This window comes from Periplaneta americana, chromosome 5 (genome assembly GCF_040183065.1).
Source record: "Periplaneta americana isolate PAMFEO1 chromosome 5, P.americana_PAMFEO1_priV1, whole genome shotgun sequence".
NCBI classification, from domain to species: domain Eukaryota; kingdom Metazoa; phylum Arthropoda; class Insecta; order Blattodea; family Blattidae; genus Periplaneta; species Periplaneta americana.
Genome location: NC_091121.1, coordinates 4,929,472 through 4,946,282, shown reverse-complemented (window position 1 = coordinate 4,946,282; position 16,811 = coordinate 4,929,472). Strand labels below are relative to the sequence as shown.

The window sequence follows — 16,811 nt, the reverse complement described above, 5'->3', positions numbered from 1 at the left end:
AATTAACTGTCATGTGATTTCCTCCTTTTCTACGATCCTACGACATAACCACTACGACAGTAGATAGCACGTCTGAGTAATTTTATCAGGCAGAAATGAAGATTGAATTTACAGTACGTAAGGCACTCTTTTATAGAGTAGGTACAGCATTATTTCAACATGAGTTACTAGTACGAAGAGCGAAACTGGTAATTGGGATTAGGTACAATAGTCTATAGTGCGATAATATGCACATTAAAACTGAAGTCTGTATCGAAATGAACGGCAATCATTTTAAATAATGTGTTTAAATATCCATATTACGATTATTTTTCAATTTAACTTCATTCTCTATATTGTACGCTAATGTGCTGTAGACAGTATAATATACACTGCATAATGAATACGTCCACATGGAAAGCTCAGTTCGTGAGTAAAAACACTCATTGTTAATACTGTACTGTATTTTGATTAAACGAAAACCTAATGAAAATGATCAAACTCAGAATCGCGATATTTCCTAGTTTACGTAAATTGATGAACTACTTTTCTTCCCTCCTATACCTAGTAAAGTGATTTGTTTGTATATTACGCCATTATCATTGAACTCCAGTCGTGGAAGGGGGTAGCAAACGGCGTTGATCCAGAGGTATAGGCAAGTTAATATTAAAAATGTTAGTAAAAATAAAATTATGTCCCGGTATATAATTTGCAGATTATTCATAAGGCAAAAAAATGTTGCTGACCTTGTTTCTTGACTGGAATAGGGTATGCATTATAAACCGAGGGTAGAATGAGGCTTAGAATAGACAGAGATGAGCTGATGTTGAGGCAGTTCCAGAGCAAAAGGCATGGTCCGTGAAGGAATAAAGCACATTTAACAAAATAAACTGTGGATTGGATATCCGTAATGGTACTTCAAATCTCCACCGATTCCACTATTCCATATTTTTAAACTTCATACTGTTGGATTAATCATAGACCTAATTTTGAAACAAATTTTTCACCCTTCAAAAATAACCATTTAGGCAGAATAAATATAAAACAATGATACAGTAGTAACAAAAAAATGGCATGCATCAAAATTGCCTGTTATTGTTCGATGAGAAATTTTATCATCCAGTCTGCTCTCGAAAAGGCTGAAAGTTAGAATTTATAAAACAGTTATATTACCGGTTGTTTTGTATGGTTGTGAAACTTGGACTCTCACTTTGAGAGAGGAACAGAGGTAAAGGGTGTTCGAGAATAAGTTGCTTAAGAAAATATTTGGGGCTAAGAGGGATGAAGTTCTTGGAGCAATAGTAACAAATATAAATGACACTCGGGAGGAAATTAAATGCAGAATAAATATGGGAAATGCCTGTTATTATTCGATTGAGAATCTTTGTCATCCACTCTGCTCTCAAAAAAGCTGCGAGTTAGAATTTATAAAACAGTTATATTACCGGTTGTTCTTTATGGTTGTGAAACTTGGACTCTTACTTTGAGAGAGGAACAGAGGTTAAGGGTGTTCGAGAATAAGGTGCTTAGAAAAATATTTGTGGCTAACAAGTAAACCTTCAGGTGGGGTAAAAAAAACAAAGACTTACCTTTATTACCATTCGATTAAGCATTAAAAGCAATGCAAAATACGTAAATTTTACAACTCGAACGCAATGAGCACTAGAGATCGCGACCAATCAAGATGAAGTTGACATGGGCTACTTAGATTGCAAACAACTATACCACGCTGCAATGCTAGACGCGAGAGCCAAGACAGTACTGCTGTAGACGCGCTGTCAGCTATATTGTACCTTGCAGTTTATTGTAAGGTATAATTCAAAGAGTTGCGGAACGCATTTTCCAGAGTGACAACATTGTAGTAAAATGGTTTTCGTCGGGAAAAATGACCAAAAAATGTGGATACAATTCTTACGAGAAATATTCGTTCCTAATTCTGCAACTTGCAATCTTTTGCTGTTAGACTCGTATGGTGTCCACTGCGACGAACATACAATTAAGCAACTGTTAGAAGAAGGGGACTATGGTCTTGAAAAACTAGTAGTTAAAATCATACCACCAAATACGACTTATGAGTTGCAATCTTTCGACAGGTACTTTTTTCATATGTATCAGCATATGATTTGACACATTTCTCAAAATGTGGATTTTAGATGATTCATCTGATACATTACAACAACGCAACAATATACTGAAACTACAGTCGCTTGTTTACCAGCAGTTTCCTTCTCCACGATTCCAACAGGCGCATGGGTATGGTTGGGTGTTAGCTGGATTGGGATCCAGAAGGGGACAACGTTTTCAAAACACTACAGAGTACTGCAACCGAAATGTACAAGGAATATGTACGACATGTGCAAAATCAGCCTGTATAAAGTGCGGGTGGTGTACTGACAATTTGTGTTTCCAACATTTTGCATTAGCTATCACTGTTGTGCGACATATGTTTCTGGATAAAAGCAAATCAGATTCTGGAATACAATGCGTTAAGTAACATGATGACCACACCATCGTTTTCCTTCTTATGCATTAATCGCTAGTTGAAGGTGTGTTTTCTTGCTGCTGGAAGCCTCGTGCTCTGCTCTGTGTATCGCACTTGATAATTGCAGTTGAGTTACGAAATTTTAGGATTATTCATATTTTATTACGTTGATTCCAAAAATATAAGTTTCACTTTCATTGTTTTTTACCTCAGGTGAAGGTTTACTTGTAAGAGGGATGAAGTTACAGAAGAATGGAGAAAGTTACGCAAAGCAGAACTTATTGGATTGTATTCACCTTCACCTGAATAATTATAAACATTAAATCCAGACGTTTGAGATGGACAGGGCATGTAGCACGTATGGGCGAGTCCAGAAATGCAAATAGAGTGTTAGTTGAGAGACCGGAGAGGAAAATACCTTTGGAGAGGCCGAAGCATAGATGGGAGGATAATATTAAAATTGATTTGAGGGAGGTGGGATATGATAGGGACTGGATTAAGCTTGCTCAGGATAGGGACAGATGGCGGGCTTATGTGAGGGCGGCAATGAACCTTTGGATTTTTTAGATGCCATTTGTAAGTAAATTATTATCTGAATTATATTTTCTACGTTTTCTGTATGATTGCAAGTAGGATGTACGAAGAAAGTAAGTAAAAGTAAACCTTTTGTACGTTGGTAGTACTGAAAGCTACAGGACATTATGATATCGACTGATACTTAAGTCTGGTACCAACCGAACACATCCTAATTTTACATATTATGTTTCCTGTGTTTGTTGTATCGTACCTAACCAAATCCTCAACATCAGCCCATATAATGGTAAATTTAATTTCGCAAAAACGTATCAAAATGCCACCAAATAATACTCACTGGGAAATGGACGCTAAAATTATATTTGGAATAGGGCATATGCTATAGAATATAGTTACGAAATATGGTTGGTAACTGTCACAAATTAACAGACTTACAAATATCAAATAAAATGACGTATCATCACACGCAGCCTCGTGGTGAAATGCCAGCCCTATCTGTGCGCTTGTATTTTATTTACCCCCCCCCCCGACAAAAATAAATAAGTTACTTTATAAAACAGGTAATAAAAGACAGGTTCAAGATACTATAATGTCGTTATTAAAACACACCCTGAATTTCTTACACTTTCTCTTTTTTATTTGTATAAAGAATTAAACCTACTTCGACAGGCTCATGTCAGTAGATTTACTGGCATGTAAAAGAACTCCTGCGGGACAAAATTCCGGCACATCCGGCGACGCTGATATAACCTCTGCAGTTGCGAGCGCCGTTAAATAAACCATAATTTCATTTCCATTTCATTTTTAAACCTACTTATCAATGTCACTTAAATGGATATTATATGTATAATGTTGTGTGCATTAAATTTAATATTTCTATATTATAATGTAACTAGGCTACACCCGAACACGAGCTTTGCTCATATAGATGTTCCTGGTTTTTTATGTTTTGTATAATTAATTTGTTATAAATTAATAAATATCAAATAAATCTTTGAGGATATTAAAATGCTGAATAAAGCAGAAGGAATATAATGTTACTTCGGGACAAGGAAATTGTTAGGGGGTAACATAAGTAATTTGTAATAAATTGATTCTAAATTTTCTTGGGGGTGTTATTATCGTCAGCCATTACGTGCAAATATCAAAAACAAGTTGGTTCATTTTGTTGAGCAATTAAATATCGTCCAAGAGGGATTTAAGCATTTTAATAAAAGATAAATTCAATAACAAACGATAAATAATACATACATATCTCACAGAATTTATCCGTTTACGTAGTCACTTGTCACTGAGCTATTTTTGACACTAGAATATACATTATATTTATTTAGCCTATACAGAAAGTTAACGTATTGTGCAAGTTCGAAGTAGTAATAGTGAATGTCTTTGTGATTGATCTCTTTGCAACCCTAATACGCTACGTAAAAAATATGTTTGTGAAAAAAAGATAGAACTGTAGTTTAGAGAAGAACTGTGTTGGTTGTTTCAGAGGAGAGGGGGGTTGTAAAACCGGTTCTGTGCTTTCTCCAGTGGGTGAAGTTGTAGTACCATCTCCTGCATTCATATCCATTTTCAGTTTCCGTATCTTTCAGCTGTTTTACACAGTACATGTTTGTTCATGTTATAAAAGCGGACCTCAGTCGTATGCAAGTCACTTAAACTGGCATTAATACCCGCGTTGACTTACTACTGTACTTCTTGGCGATAAACGAGTTAGATTCTTCATGTAAACATTCAGTGGCGTAATATGAAGTATTCTTGAAGTATGAGTAGTTTCATAATTTATCATTAATAACATGAAGTGAATGTTACCCAGCATTTACTGTTAATGAGTTAAGGGAAAAACCTCGGAAAAACTTCAGCGATGTAATTTGTCTCAAACTGGGTGTGTTTACTTATTACAGAATTTCCGGAAGGGAATAATTGTTAAAAAATAGAAATTTAGAAATCTTCTCACTATTCGTGAGCTGCCACAAGGGACAAAGAGTACTTAACCATATAAATGTTTACAAGTTCAGTGAACCATTAATTTTGAATTAGCTGCAAATACATTTTGTGATTGGTGGAAATATACCTAGTTTTAGAGAGGCAAGTGTTACAAAAAAATTAAGGAATGCTAATGAACTTGGTTTCATTTCGAATATAGGTGATGCTTCAGGAGAGCAATTGATCCTTTCAATGCAGCTAAAGTTACAACCGGAATAATAGATGTATGTATTCCAAGCCTCTTAAACACATCTTTCATGAAGAGAGTAGCGGTACCTCTTGCTCCAACCAGAAGTCCGATTACTTTAAGCTCTTCTAGCTGGTACTTTTGGAGGTAATATGGAATGGTAGGATTGTAGATATTCTTTTTTTCATTATCCACTTCTGCTGGCTGTTCCTCATTCGTTTCGAAACGCACAATGGGATCACTTATGAATCCAGATCTTGTAGATTCCTTGAAAGCTATTATATCTATGCGCCGTGTACTGCCAATGACGGAGAGACCAGCGAATAGGGATTATAAAGAATGGACACTGAGCGAATTTTCCTGTGTTTTGTTTCTCTGTGCGCCGGCGTTTAGTTCCACTTTCAAGCGCTAGAGGTTAGTGTAATCGAGCATACGCTAAGATAATAATTGAGAATAGAATTAAGATACAGGATCCAAACATCGCCTACCTTATTGCATAATCCAGTAACCCTTTGCTTCAAATAAATTCAAGTTAACAGCTTTTCCTTATTTCTCAGTAACAAACCAGTTGTAATAATAATATTTTATATTTCAGATATAATAAATTATATTATAAAATAATATAATACATTATAAAATTAAGTACCGAATTCGTTTAATATTTGTATAATAATATAATATAGGTATATGGTTTTACTTCTCATAAGAGTTTTGTTTTTCCATTTTCAGCGCTATCAAATCATTACATATTTTAATTGTTGTTGGGGTCAACGTTTCAACTCTCATTATAAAGGAACTCTAGAGTCTAGACATTGCAGTTAATGAAGGATTTATTATTTTATGGATCCAATTTATTTTATTTGAGTACATAATGTACCTAGATGTATTAATTATATGTGTTATATTTCCGCCGTGTCGACTGCTAGCTGGTGTGATGTCAGCGCCAACTCTAGGGAGAAAGCAGAATCTGACGCTGTAGCTGGCTTGAAGGTCATTGAAATCAGTCCAGCTACATCAAAGGTACCGACGCGAAGTGTCCATTCTTTATAATCCCTATTCGCTGGAGAGACCATGTACTTCTTCAAAGGTTTGTAATCGGCATCTTTAAGGGTCGTATTCATAGACGAGACTTTGAGGATAGTAAACTTCAATTTTGACTTTACTTCGAAGTCGCCGAAAATCTAGACTTTGACTTTGACTTTCGTTCGTGGACAAAACGAAAATTATTGATATTTGGGAAATTGTTGAATTTGCCGAGAATATTGAAGACATCCAGGAGATTATTAAAACTACTCATATTCCTTAGCGTATTGTTATAGATTATAAATTCAAATCAAGGTACAGATTTGATAGACAGATAGTATTAAATATCCTCGTCATGTTTCAACTTTCACTGATGAATAATCAAATAGGATTATCTGTTCCACCAATAAATAATACAACTTACTTCATCGCGATTTTAAGCTATAGGTAAGGATTAATAGCTTAATATTGATTCTTACTATTTAATTCTATAGAGGATAGGTTATACAGTTGGAAACGCAGTTAATTTGTGATCCATACAGTCGTCATAATTGATGTTACCTGCATATTGATTTCAGATAATTTTAAGTAGTTTCTGCAGACATGCAGGGAATAACTCTGCAGGATAATACGTCTCTATCATAGTCTATCATTGGTGGAATCTTATCTTCCATATCTTCACAACAAAATTATTTTACAATGAAATAATTTCAGGGCTTAATGTGAAACTAACGTAACTAGAATAGATGTTTTACTCACAACAAAATTCTTAACAGGCAATACTATTTCAGATAAACTATACCATCATGTTTTTTAGTTATGAATATACAGGGACATCATTTTATTTTTACTAACATTTTTAATATTTACCTGGCTATACCTTTAGAGAACCGGAAACACCGTTCGTTACCTCCTTCCACGACTGGAGTTCGATGATACTGGCGTAAAACACAAACAAATCACTTTACTAGGTATAGGAGGGAAGAAAAATAGTTCATCCATTTACGTCAACTAGGAAATATCGCGATTTTGAGTTCGATAATTTTCATTAGGTTTTTGTTTAATCAAAATGCAGTACTGTATTAAGAATAAGTGTTTTTACTCACGAACTGAGCTATTCATGCGAACGTATTCATTATGCAGTGTATATTATACTGTCTACAGCACATTAGCGTACAATATAGAGAAAGAAGTTAAATTGAAAAATAATCATAATATGGATATTTAAACACATTTTTTAAAATAGTGGCCGTTCATTTCGATACAGGCTTCAGTTCTTTTGTGCATAATATCGCACTATAGACTATTGCATCTAATTCCAATTGCCAGTTTCGTCCTTCGTACTAGTAACTCATGTTGAAATAATTCTGTACCTACTCTATAAAAGAGTACCTTATGTACTGTAAATTCCATCTTCACTTCTGCCCGACCCGCACAGATAAAATTACTCAGACATGCTATCTACTGTCCGTCCAAGTGGTTATGCCGCAGGATCGTAGAAAGGGGGAACTCACGTGACAGTTAATTACTTAACGAGGTCCTTTTATTTAAGTTATTTTAAACTGTTGTATAATATTACGTAAACGTCCAATTCCTAACAGAAATTAATGTTTTCAGAAAAGAGTTAAGACAGCCCTGCTTTTACAGAGGGGCGTGCAGAAGCAGGTGGGGGAAATCGGGATGCGACGTAGGCAAACGGACAGTACCTGTGCGAAAATATGATTCAATATTGAAAGTTCTTTCGTCACTGGAAAACGCGAACATATTTCTGGAACGTACTATACTCAATAACTCAGTGCTGTTTACTATATGCGGCCTTGATTCTGTCTGGAGAACAGTTGAAACTTCATTAGTAGCAGGGGTGGGAGTGAAGTACATTCAAAAACTCAGGTACAATAAAAATTGAAGTAAAAATAAAATGATGTCCCTGTACAAGACTGTTCGAACTGAGTTACGATTTTTTGTGGCCAGGTACAAGAACAAATTTTTATCGATTGGTGTAAAGACCTAAAAAGTCCATTTCTGTACTTACATTAGTTTCACAATAAGCCCTCGGATAATATTATTATGTAAAGCTGCAAGAATGGGAACAATTGCTCAACATGTACCGATGTTCAATTGTTTAATTGATTTGTGACTCAAAAGATGGCTTTGATTGTGGCAATGCCTAGGCTGTTTAAACTATCTATTAATTTAATTCGTTTAGAAGGCAATGATTTTGATTGCCAACATTAGAACAAGATCGTCAAATCTCGACTTACCAAAGTCAAAGTCTCAGAAGTATCGTCTATGAATAGGACTTTTGACAAAGTTAAACTTTACTACGAAAGTCGACTTTGGGAAGTCTTCATCCAAAGTCTCGTTTATGAATACGGCCCTAAGGGCAGTGGCTATAATTGATCGTACTTGGTGGTGTCTAGCGTTTCGCAGACCTTCGCCATGCGGACAGGATCCCAGGACGTAATGACCCAATAAATTGTTCTTAAAATAATTCTAATCGGAAGATAATTATCTCGGATAAAATTCGTTCCGTTTCTGATGAAATAAGAAATATTAATACTTACAAGTTTGCGCAATTATTTTATTTTAAATAACAAATTACATTGCATTACCATAACCTTAATTTAATTGATGCTAGAGATTAGAATCTCATTCTATAATGCTACGTCTTGAATTATTATATTACATTCTTCTATGCGTTAGCATGACGATTACCCATGCCTAAATCCGTAAAATTCAAGAGCTTCACTCTGGACCGAGGGGTCGCTTCAACATCGTCAATGCGACGAGCAATTTTCCCATATTTTTTTGGAATTTGTTTGGTTTTTGTGATATTGGCCATGAAAAATGATGATTTCTTTGGTGTACGCTTCCTTTCAGGGTCGTTGAAATCCACGTGGTACAAACCGAATTTGGACCTGAAAAATCGCATAAAAATAATGTACAGCACATCTACAAGATGTTAAAGAGTGAAAACAATAGGCTTACTTACTTACTTACTTACAAATGGCTTTTAAGGAACCCGAAGGTTCATTGCCGCCCTCACATAAGCCCGCCATCGGTCCCTATCCTGGGCAAGATTAAGCCAGTCTCTATCATCATACCCCACCTCCCTCAAATCCATTTTAATATTATCCTCCCATCTACGTCTCGGCCTCCCTAAAGGTCTTTTTCCCTCCGGTCTCCCAACTAACACTCTATATGCATTTCTGGATTCGCCCATACGTGCTACATGCCCTGCCCATCTCAAACGTCTGGATTTCAAGTTCCTAATTATGTCAGGTGAAGAATACAATGCGTGCAGTTCTGTGTTGTGTAACTTTCTCCATTCTCCTGTAACTTCATCCCTCTTAGCCCCAAATATTTTCCTAAGCACCTTATTCTCAAACACCCTTAACCTATGTTCCTCTCTCAGAGTGAGAGTCCAAGTTTCACAGCCATATAGAAGAACCGGTAATATAACTGTTTTATAAATTCTAACTTTCAGGAAAACAATAGGGTAGCTAATAATTATTATTTATTTATTTATTTATTATTAATATTTGTGTGCTGAACAACAGCCAGAGGCCAATTATAGTTCAGCACAATACACAAACAGAAGATACAAAGGTGCGAAACAAAAATAAATAATATCTTAAATAACAAAAACATACATAAATAAAATTGAGTACAAACAGTAAAAACTAATAATCAAAACAAAACTAAAACTTAAAAGGATCTAAATTGTGCCTATGCAAATTGGCATATTTTATGCATCTACAGACTAGAGAAAGTGATTTTGAATTTCGGTTATAAAAATTTTTTTGAAACAAACCTTTTGTAGGAATACGAAGGCTGATATTGTTTATGATAGACTCACAATCAATATCACCCTTGATCACTTTGCAAAAAAATTGATAATCAAGATTTAGACGTCTAGCATAAAGGCTACAACAGTTAAAATATTTACAGGTAATCTCATAGTTAAAGTCAGTGGAATTGGGTATAAATCGAAAAGCACATAAGGAAATAAATTTTCTTTGAATATTTTCCAATTTAACCGAATCTGTTGAAGTAATGGAATTCCAGGCTACAGATGCATATTCAAGTTTAGAGCGAACCAAAGTAAAGTATAGAATTAATAGTGACTCAGGAGTAGAAAAAGAATACGTTATAGACCTTATTAAACCAAGCATTCTTATTGAATGATAATAATGATAATAATAATAATAATAATAATAATAATAATAATAATAATAATAATTGGTGTAAGACAAGGATGTGGATTATCACCCATTCTCTTTATTATTTATATGAACCGAATAATTAAAGAGTGAAAGCAAACTCGCCATGGATATATACAAATTAACAGACACCTTAAATTGGATTCAATTCTCTTTGCAGACGATTTGTATTATTAGCACTTTCAGAAGACGACCTCCAATATATAATTTGTAGCAAGTAGCAGCCACATACAATACGGAAATTTCAACAGATAAAACAAAAATTATGGCATTCTGTGGGAAATACCCAATACAAAGTAAAATTTTTCTCGATAATAAAATATTAGAAAGATGTAATAGTTTCCCATATTTAGGTTACAATCTTTCCATTTTTGAAGAATTGGACATATCACAGAAAATTAATAAATACACAAGAGCTGTGGGCATTATAAATAGTGTGATGAAACCATCCTTGGTTCAGAAACACACCGCATACGTCTCTACAACACATTGGCACGACCGATGCTCAGCTATGGCAGCGAAGCATGGACACTGAGGAAAGCAGATGAAAGCAGAATAACGGCTTGTGAAATGCGATTCATGCGAAGAACAGCGGGCTATACTAAATAGGATCTGAAAAGAAGTTGTGAAATTTCAAAGGAACTAAAAACTCAACCAGTTTTAGATTACATTGTTCAATATCAGTCTAATTGGAAACATCATTTGGAAAGAATGAGTAATAGTAGACTCCCAAATGCCAAAGATATGTGGGTCGTCCTGCTAAAAGATAGTGTTAAAATTTTATGTGAGACCATAACAGGCCTTGTGGCCTAACACTTGTCAGGCAGAAGAAAAAGAAGATAATAATAATAATAATAATAATAATAATAATAATAATAATAATAATAATAATAATAATAATTGAATATTCTTTCTGCCATAGCAGACCGTCTAAATGACAAAGAATACTATACAAATTTAATTTATTATTATTATTATTATTATTATTATTATTATTATTATTATTATTATTATTATTATTATTTTCAGAGTCATTTTATGCAATATATTATTTGTGTAATTTTGATAGAACACAAGAGTAATATTCATCCAAACGTGTAAACTTTTTCAGCTTAATTTGAAGAACTTTAAAAATCAATAATCTAGTACACTTCGTTGTGCAGGAAATTAGATTCAGAGATCATTCTATTTGCTTGTCCTCATTTACATTGTAATAGTAAGCTATTTAGCAATCCCAGTAAAAAAAAAATGTTCATTTCTTACAATACAAACCTATATGTTTTCTTCAGGTACTTTCTTTTTTATATTTCTTCTTAACCTATCAAATCTTAACACTGTTTTTTTGTAACTTCTGAAATAACTTCATTTTAGGAGTTTACAGTATATTTAATGGGCCTACAGGGTGAAATGTACTGGAAGCAATTAAAAAGATAGGTTTGGAAGTAAATCCCGAAAAGAAAAAGTATATGATTATGTCTCGTGACCAGAATATTGTACGAAATGGAAATATAAAAATTAAAAAATTTATCTTTTGAAGAGGTGGAGAAGTTCAAATATCTTGGAGCAACAGTAACAAATATAAATGATACTCGGGAGGAAATTAAACACAGACTAAATATGGAAATGCCTGTTATTATTCGGTTGAGAAGCTTTTATCATCCAGTCTGCTACCCAAAAATCTGAAATTTATATTTATAAAACAGTTATATTACCTGTTGTTCTTTATGGTTGTGAAACTTGGACTCTCACTTTGAGAGAGGAACATAGGTTAAGGGTGTCTGAGAATAAGGTGCTTAGGAAAATATTTGGGGCTAAAAGAGATGAAGTTACAGGAGAATGGAGAAAGTTACACAACACAGAACTGCACGCATTGTATTCTTCATCTGACATAATTAGGAACATTAAATCCAGACGTTTGAGATGGGCAGGGCATGTAGCACGTATGGGCGAATCCAGAAAGGCATATAGAGTGTTAGTTCGGAGCCCGGGGGAAAAAACCTTTGGGGAGGCCGAGACGTAGGTGGGAAGATAATATTAAAATGGATTTGAGGGAGGTGGGATATGATGGTAGAGAATGGATTAATGTTGCTCAGGATAGGGACCAATGGCGGGCTTATGTGAGGGCGGCAATGAACCTTCGGGTTCCTTAAAAGCCAGTAAGTAATAGGGTGAAATGTATGTAATATCATTAATTTCAAGGGATTATTTTTTTCAGACATTTCAGACACATAAGTTTAACACAATTTTGCTCGTTTTTGTTTTCTCTTCGGGATAAAAATTGTTTTATAGTAATAATTTCATAGCGAGTTTTGGGAAAGCCATTGATTTAATTCCAAATATGATCAGTCAGTTTCAGAGAGCAGTGTATTATGATAATATATCACAGAAAGAATTTTAGTTTTGATCTTCAAAAATACGTAAATCTGATCGGAACCAATGGAACTTTTCATTCTACAACGGAATTTTACATCTTGATTACACAACTTTCAACACTACATATCACTTCGGAATATTTATGTCCTTCTGGTGTTAAATTTTACTGTACCTGGTTTACATGTTTTGGCCTGCTATTGGTCTTCTTCAGAACTGGTTGTTGCTGGTCAAGATGCCAAGACCAGCTACAACCAGTTCTGAAGAAGACCGAAACATGTTAACCAGGGACAGTAAAATTTAAAACAAGAAAAACATATAGGCCTAATACATATTCCAAAGGAATTTTATCATGTTACATTTGTACCGATCAAATTTCTGCATATTTATAGGACAATACTAAGATTCTTTTAATCATTTATTATCATAATACACTGCGCTCTTAAATTTACTGAGCATATAAATTACGTAAAACATTATGTTACTTTGTTATTCTAAGAAATATTTTGTCAATTAACTGTTTACGTGTAATTTATTTAGCATTATTCAATCTATATTTATGTATGGTATTATAGGTTGGGGTGGAACTTATAAATCCAGCCTTTATCCGTTAATTTTACTACAGAAAAGAGTATTAACAATTTGTTAAAAAAAAAACAGAAATATTACCCAACTGAATTGTTGTTTGAACATTTCAAAGTTTTCAACATTAAACAAATGTATTTTTATTTATTTTGGTAAAATATTTTCATAGAAATTTTAATAACTTTGAAAAGTATATACATAAATATAGAACTAGAAATATGAATTCTCTGAATCAAAATGTAAAACCAATGCAGCTTTTTATAATAGCATGAGTCAAGTTCCCAGATTATTAAACAAATTTTATTCTAATATTATTTTAACCACGAATCCTCTCGAAATTAATAAAAAAAAATGAAAAATTGTATTGGATTTATAGTTTGGATTTAAACATATTAAACAATATTTGATTTGTATTCACTCTCAATTTTAATTTTATTTTTGTCTGTATTGGAATCCCCTCCTGAGCACGAGTCTTACTCATTCAGGAGTGGGCTAGTTTATCTTTCATTGTATTTATTAATTTGTATTCATTTCAAACTTACTAGCAATAAAAATAAATAAATAAATAAATGAATAAATAAATGAATGAATGAATGAGTGAATAAATTAATAAATGAATAAATAAATAAATAAATATTGAAAATTAAATCAATGGCTTTCCCAAAACACTTTATGAAATGTTTCATATGAAACAATTTTTATCTCGGAAAGTAAGTAAAGACGAGCAAAATTGTATTAAACCTTTTTGTTTGTAATATCTCAAAGAATAACCCCCTGAAATTAATGACATTACTTTCGGTTCACCCTGTATATTAACACTATACTTACGTGTAACCAGATGACCACTCGAAGTTATCTATGAGACTCCACACTGTATGGCCGATAACTTTAGAATGATCCATGTACATAGCTTGCAGCATTTCTGTCAAGTAAGTCTGGAGGACACAGTAAAAATTAATTCAGTTTACATTTTAAAATATGGTACAGTATATGCAATAGTTAATCAGATCCTTATTGTAAAGTATCATGTTATATCTATATGAAATTGCGACTGTTATCTATATAACAAGATTAATGTAAATTGACGTGAATATAAGAAAATAAGATTGAATAGGAGAAATTAAGTACAGGTTGTTCGAATAATCTTGTTACAAACTTCCAGGGATCGTAAACTACTATGTTATAGCTACATGGAAATGCGACTATTATCTATATAACAAGATTAATGTAAATTGACGTGAATATAAGAAAATAAGATTGATTAGGAGAAATTAAATACAGGGTGTTTGAATAATCTTGTTACAAACTTCCAGAGGTCGTAAACTACCACGTTATAGCTACATGAAAATGCGACTATTACCTATATAACAAGATTAATGTAAATTGACGTGAATATAAGAAAATAAGATTGAATAGGAGTAATTAAGTACAGGGTGTTCGAATAAACTTGTTACAAACTTCCAGGGATCGTAAATGGTTGATATAGACATCCATAATCGAAAACTTTCCGTTTGGCTACAAGTTATTGCCTACTTGAATAAAAGTGAAAGATATGTTTCTCAAGTTTTGTTGAAAGTTATTTGTTTCTGCAAATATTATATGAGCTAGTTGGCATTGTAAATTATATTTTGACTCATAAAGCCTTACAGCTTTTCTTCCATTTCAGATTATTCTTCCATAAATAAAATCAAGATCACCAAATTCTCTCAATTTGACTCTATAAATTATAGCAAGGAACTAGAGAAAATTCACAATAAATTCTTCGTAGCAACACTTAATGCAAATAAGCCTAATGCCATACAAGAAATATTACTACAGTATAACTTCTGTCAGATTGTGAGTTTTAACATACGCTGAAAAGAAAGTCTGTACCTTTTGGGATGAACTTTATATTATGCAAAAATATTGCCATGGCAACATCGTAACATAAATGAAACTTAAGAAAATGGTTCTTCAATTATTTCACTTCAACCGGTTAGAACACACATCGCAACTACCAAATACCTAACAGAACATTTGTGAACATGGGTTCATATCTCTACTACCCCTAAAAGTTTTTAATAAAGTCACCTAAACACCCTGTGTATAAAGGAAGTATTCCTATGTAAATGTATGTATATCAAAGATGTTATAGCGATTACAGTCATAAGCCATAGCAATACTGTTTCATTGAGCGACGTTTTTCAACTGCAGAAGTTGTTCAATGTGGGGGAGGGGGCAAATATCAGACAAATTTAGCCTGACACCTTCTGTCAAGAATAGTGTGCGTATTCTTGTCGTAAAGAATCATGTAATTTTATACTATTACTTTTAATCAAACTTTCATAAGTTTTGACCTCATAATTTTGGAATGCTGCCTTATTGTTGAGAACGATGTATTGGAGAAATTCTACAGTATGTTGTTATATTTAACTCAAAATGCATTTCAAAAACAAATGAATTGTTGAAATGACGGATTGTTAAATACCAATTCATGAAATACGTAACATATTAACGATACATTTTAAAATGTAAATTTATTAATTTTAAGTCCGTCAAACAAAATAAGATGACAGTTTTTTAAGTATGTATTTATGATTAAAAATTAACCACCAGAGATCTAGAAACGAAAATGTTGCCCCTTCGTTTTCTTTGTACTTAAATACAAATGAAGGACTTACTCCTAAGTACGTGATCCTTGTATTGTCATCTAAATGCCCATCGTCGGCGAATCCATTTTCTGTTACGAGAATTTCCCAATCTGGTCCATATTGCTTCTTGAACCAATCAAGAATGCGCCTGATGGATTTCGGAGCTACCTGCAATATGCATTATAAATATTATTATATATTATAATTCAAATTCAAATTTATTCACAATTTACAATTGAATAATAATAATAATAATAATAATAATAATAATAATAATAATAATAATAATAACAAAACAAAATATTAACAATAATAAAATAAGTACTAAGACTGATAAAATAAAACATAAAACCACTCAGCGAGAGTTAATGCAACTTAAATAAGCATATAATAATGAGAAAAAAAATGACGATCTCGAAAATCAACAGAAAAGTTTGTTGTATCGCAGACGACAGCAACCGCCGTATTGACATTGTGTTATGCATTATTGGTAGTAGGGGGGAGCTGAAGGTTTACATCCTGACGTTCTCTTCGAATCTTCTCATACAATCATGGGAAGTTAATGCTGAAAAACAAAGTGTCTACGAGTCAAACTGTTCATTATTCCCAGGATAAATGCAAATAATCTATACTAATAATAAATCTGTAGCCGAAATTTTTCTGGTAATTTTCGATTTTCCAAAAATAATTGGTCCTAACATATATAATTAACCACCCTGAAACCGAAAATCGCATTTTTGAAATTTTTGTTTGTATGTCTGTCTGTATGTTTGTTACCTTTTCACGCGATAATGGCTGAACCGATTTAT

General features: G+C 33.2%; 1 protein-coding gene across 1 annotated transcript in view; it reads right to left on the bottom strand.

Annotated features, from left to right (window-relative positions):
• Positions 1 to 8,754: 8,754 nt before the first annotated feature.
• The window catches only part of LOC138699421 (myrosinase 1-like), a 63,197-nt gene continuing 55,140 nt past the window's right edge, over positions 8,755 to 16,811 (bottom strand). Inside the window, exons 9-11 of the mRNA XM_069825282.1 lie at positions 16,033 to 16,170; positions 14,201 to 14,307; positions 8,755 to 9,112 (exon numbers count right to left, since the gene is read on the bottom strand). Coding sequence (XP_069681383.1) covers positions 8,887 to 9,112; positions 14,201 to 14,307; positions 16,033 to 16,170 — 471 coding nt within the window. The 3' untranslated portion in view covers positions 8,755 to 8,886. The remainder of the gene's footprint in view (positions 9,113 to 14,200; positions 14,308 to 16,032; positions 16,171 to 16,811) is intronic.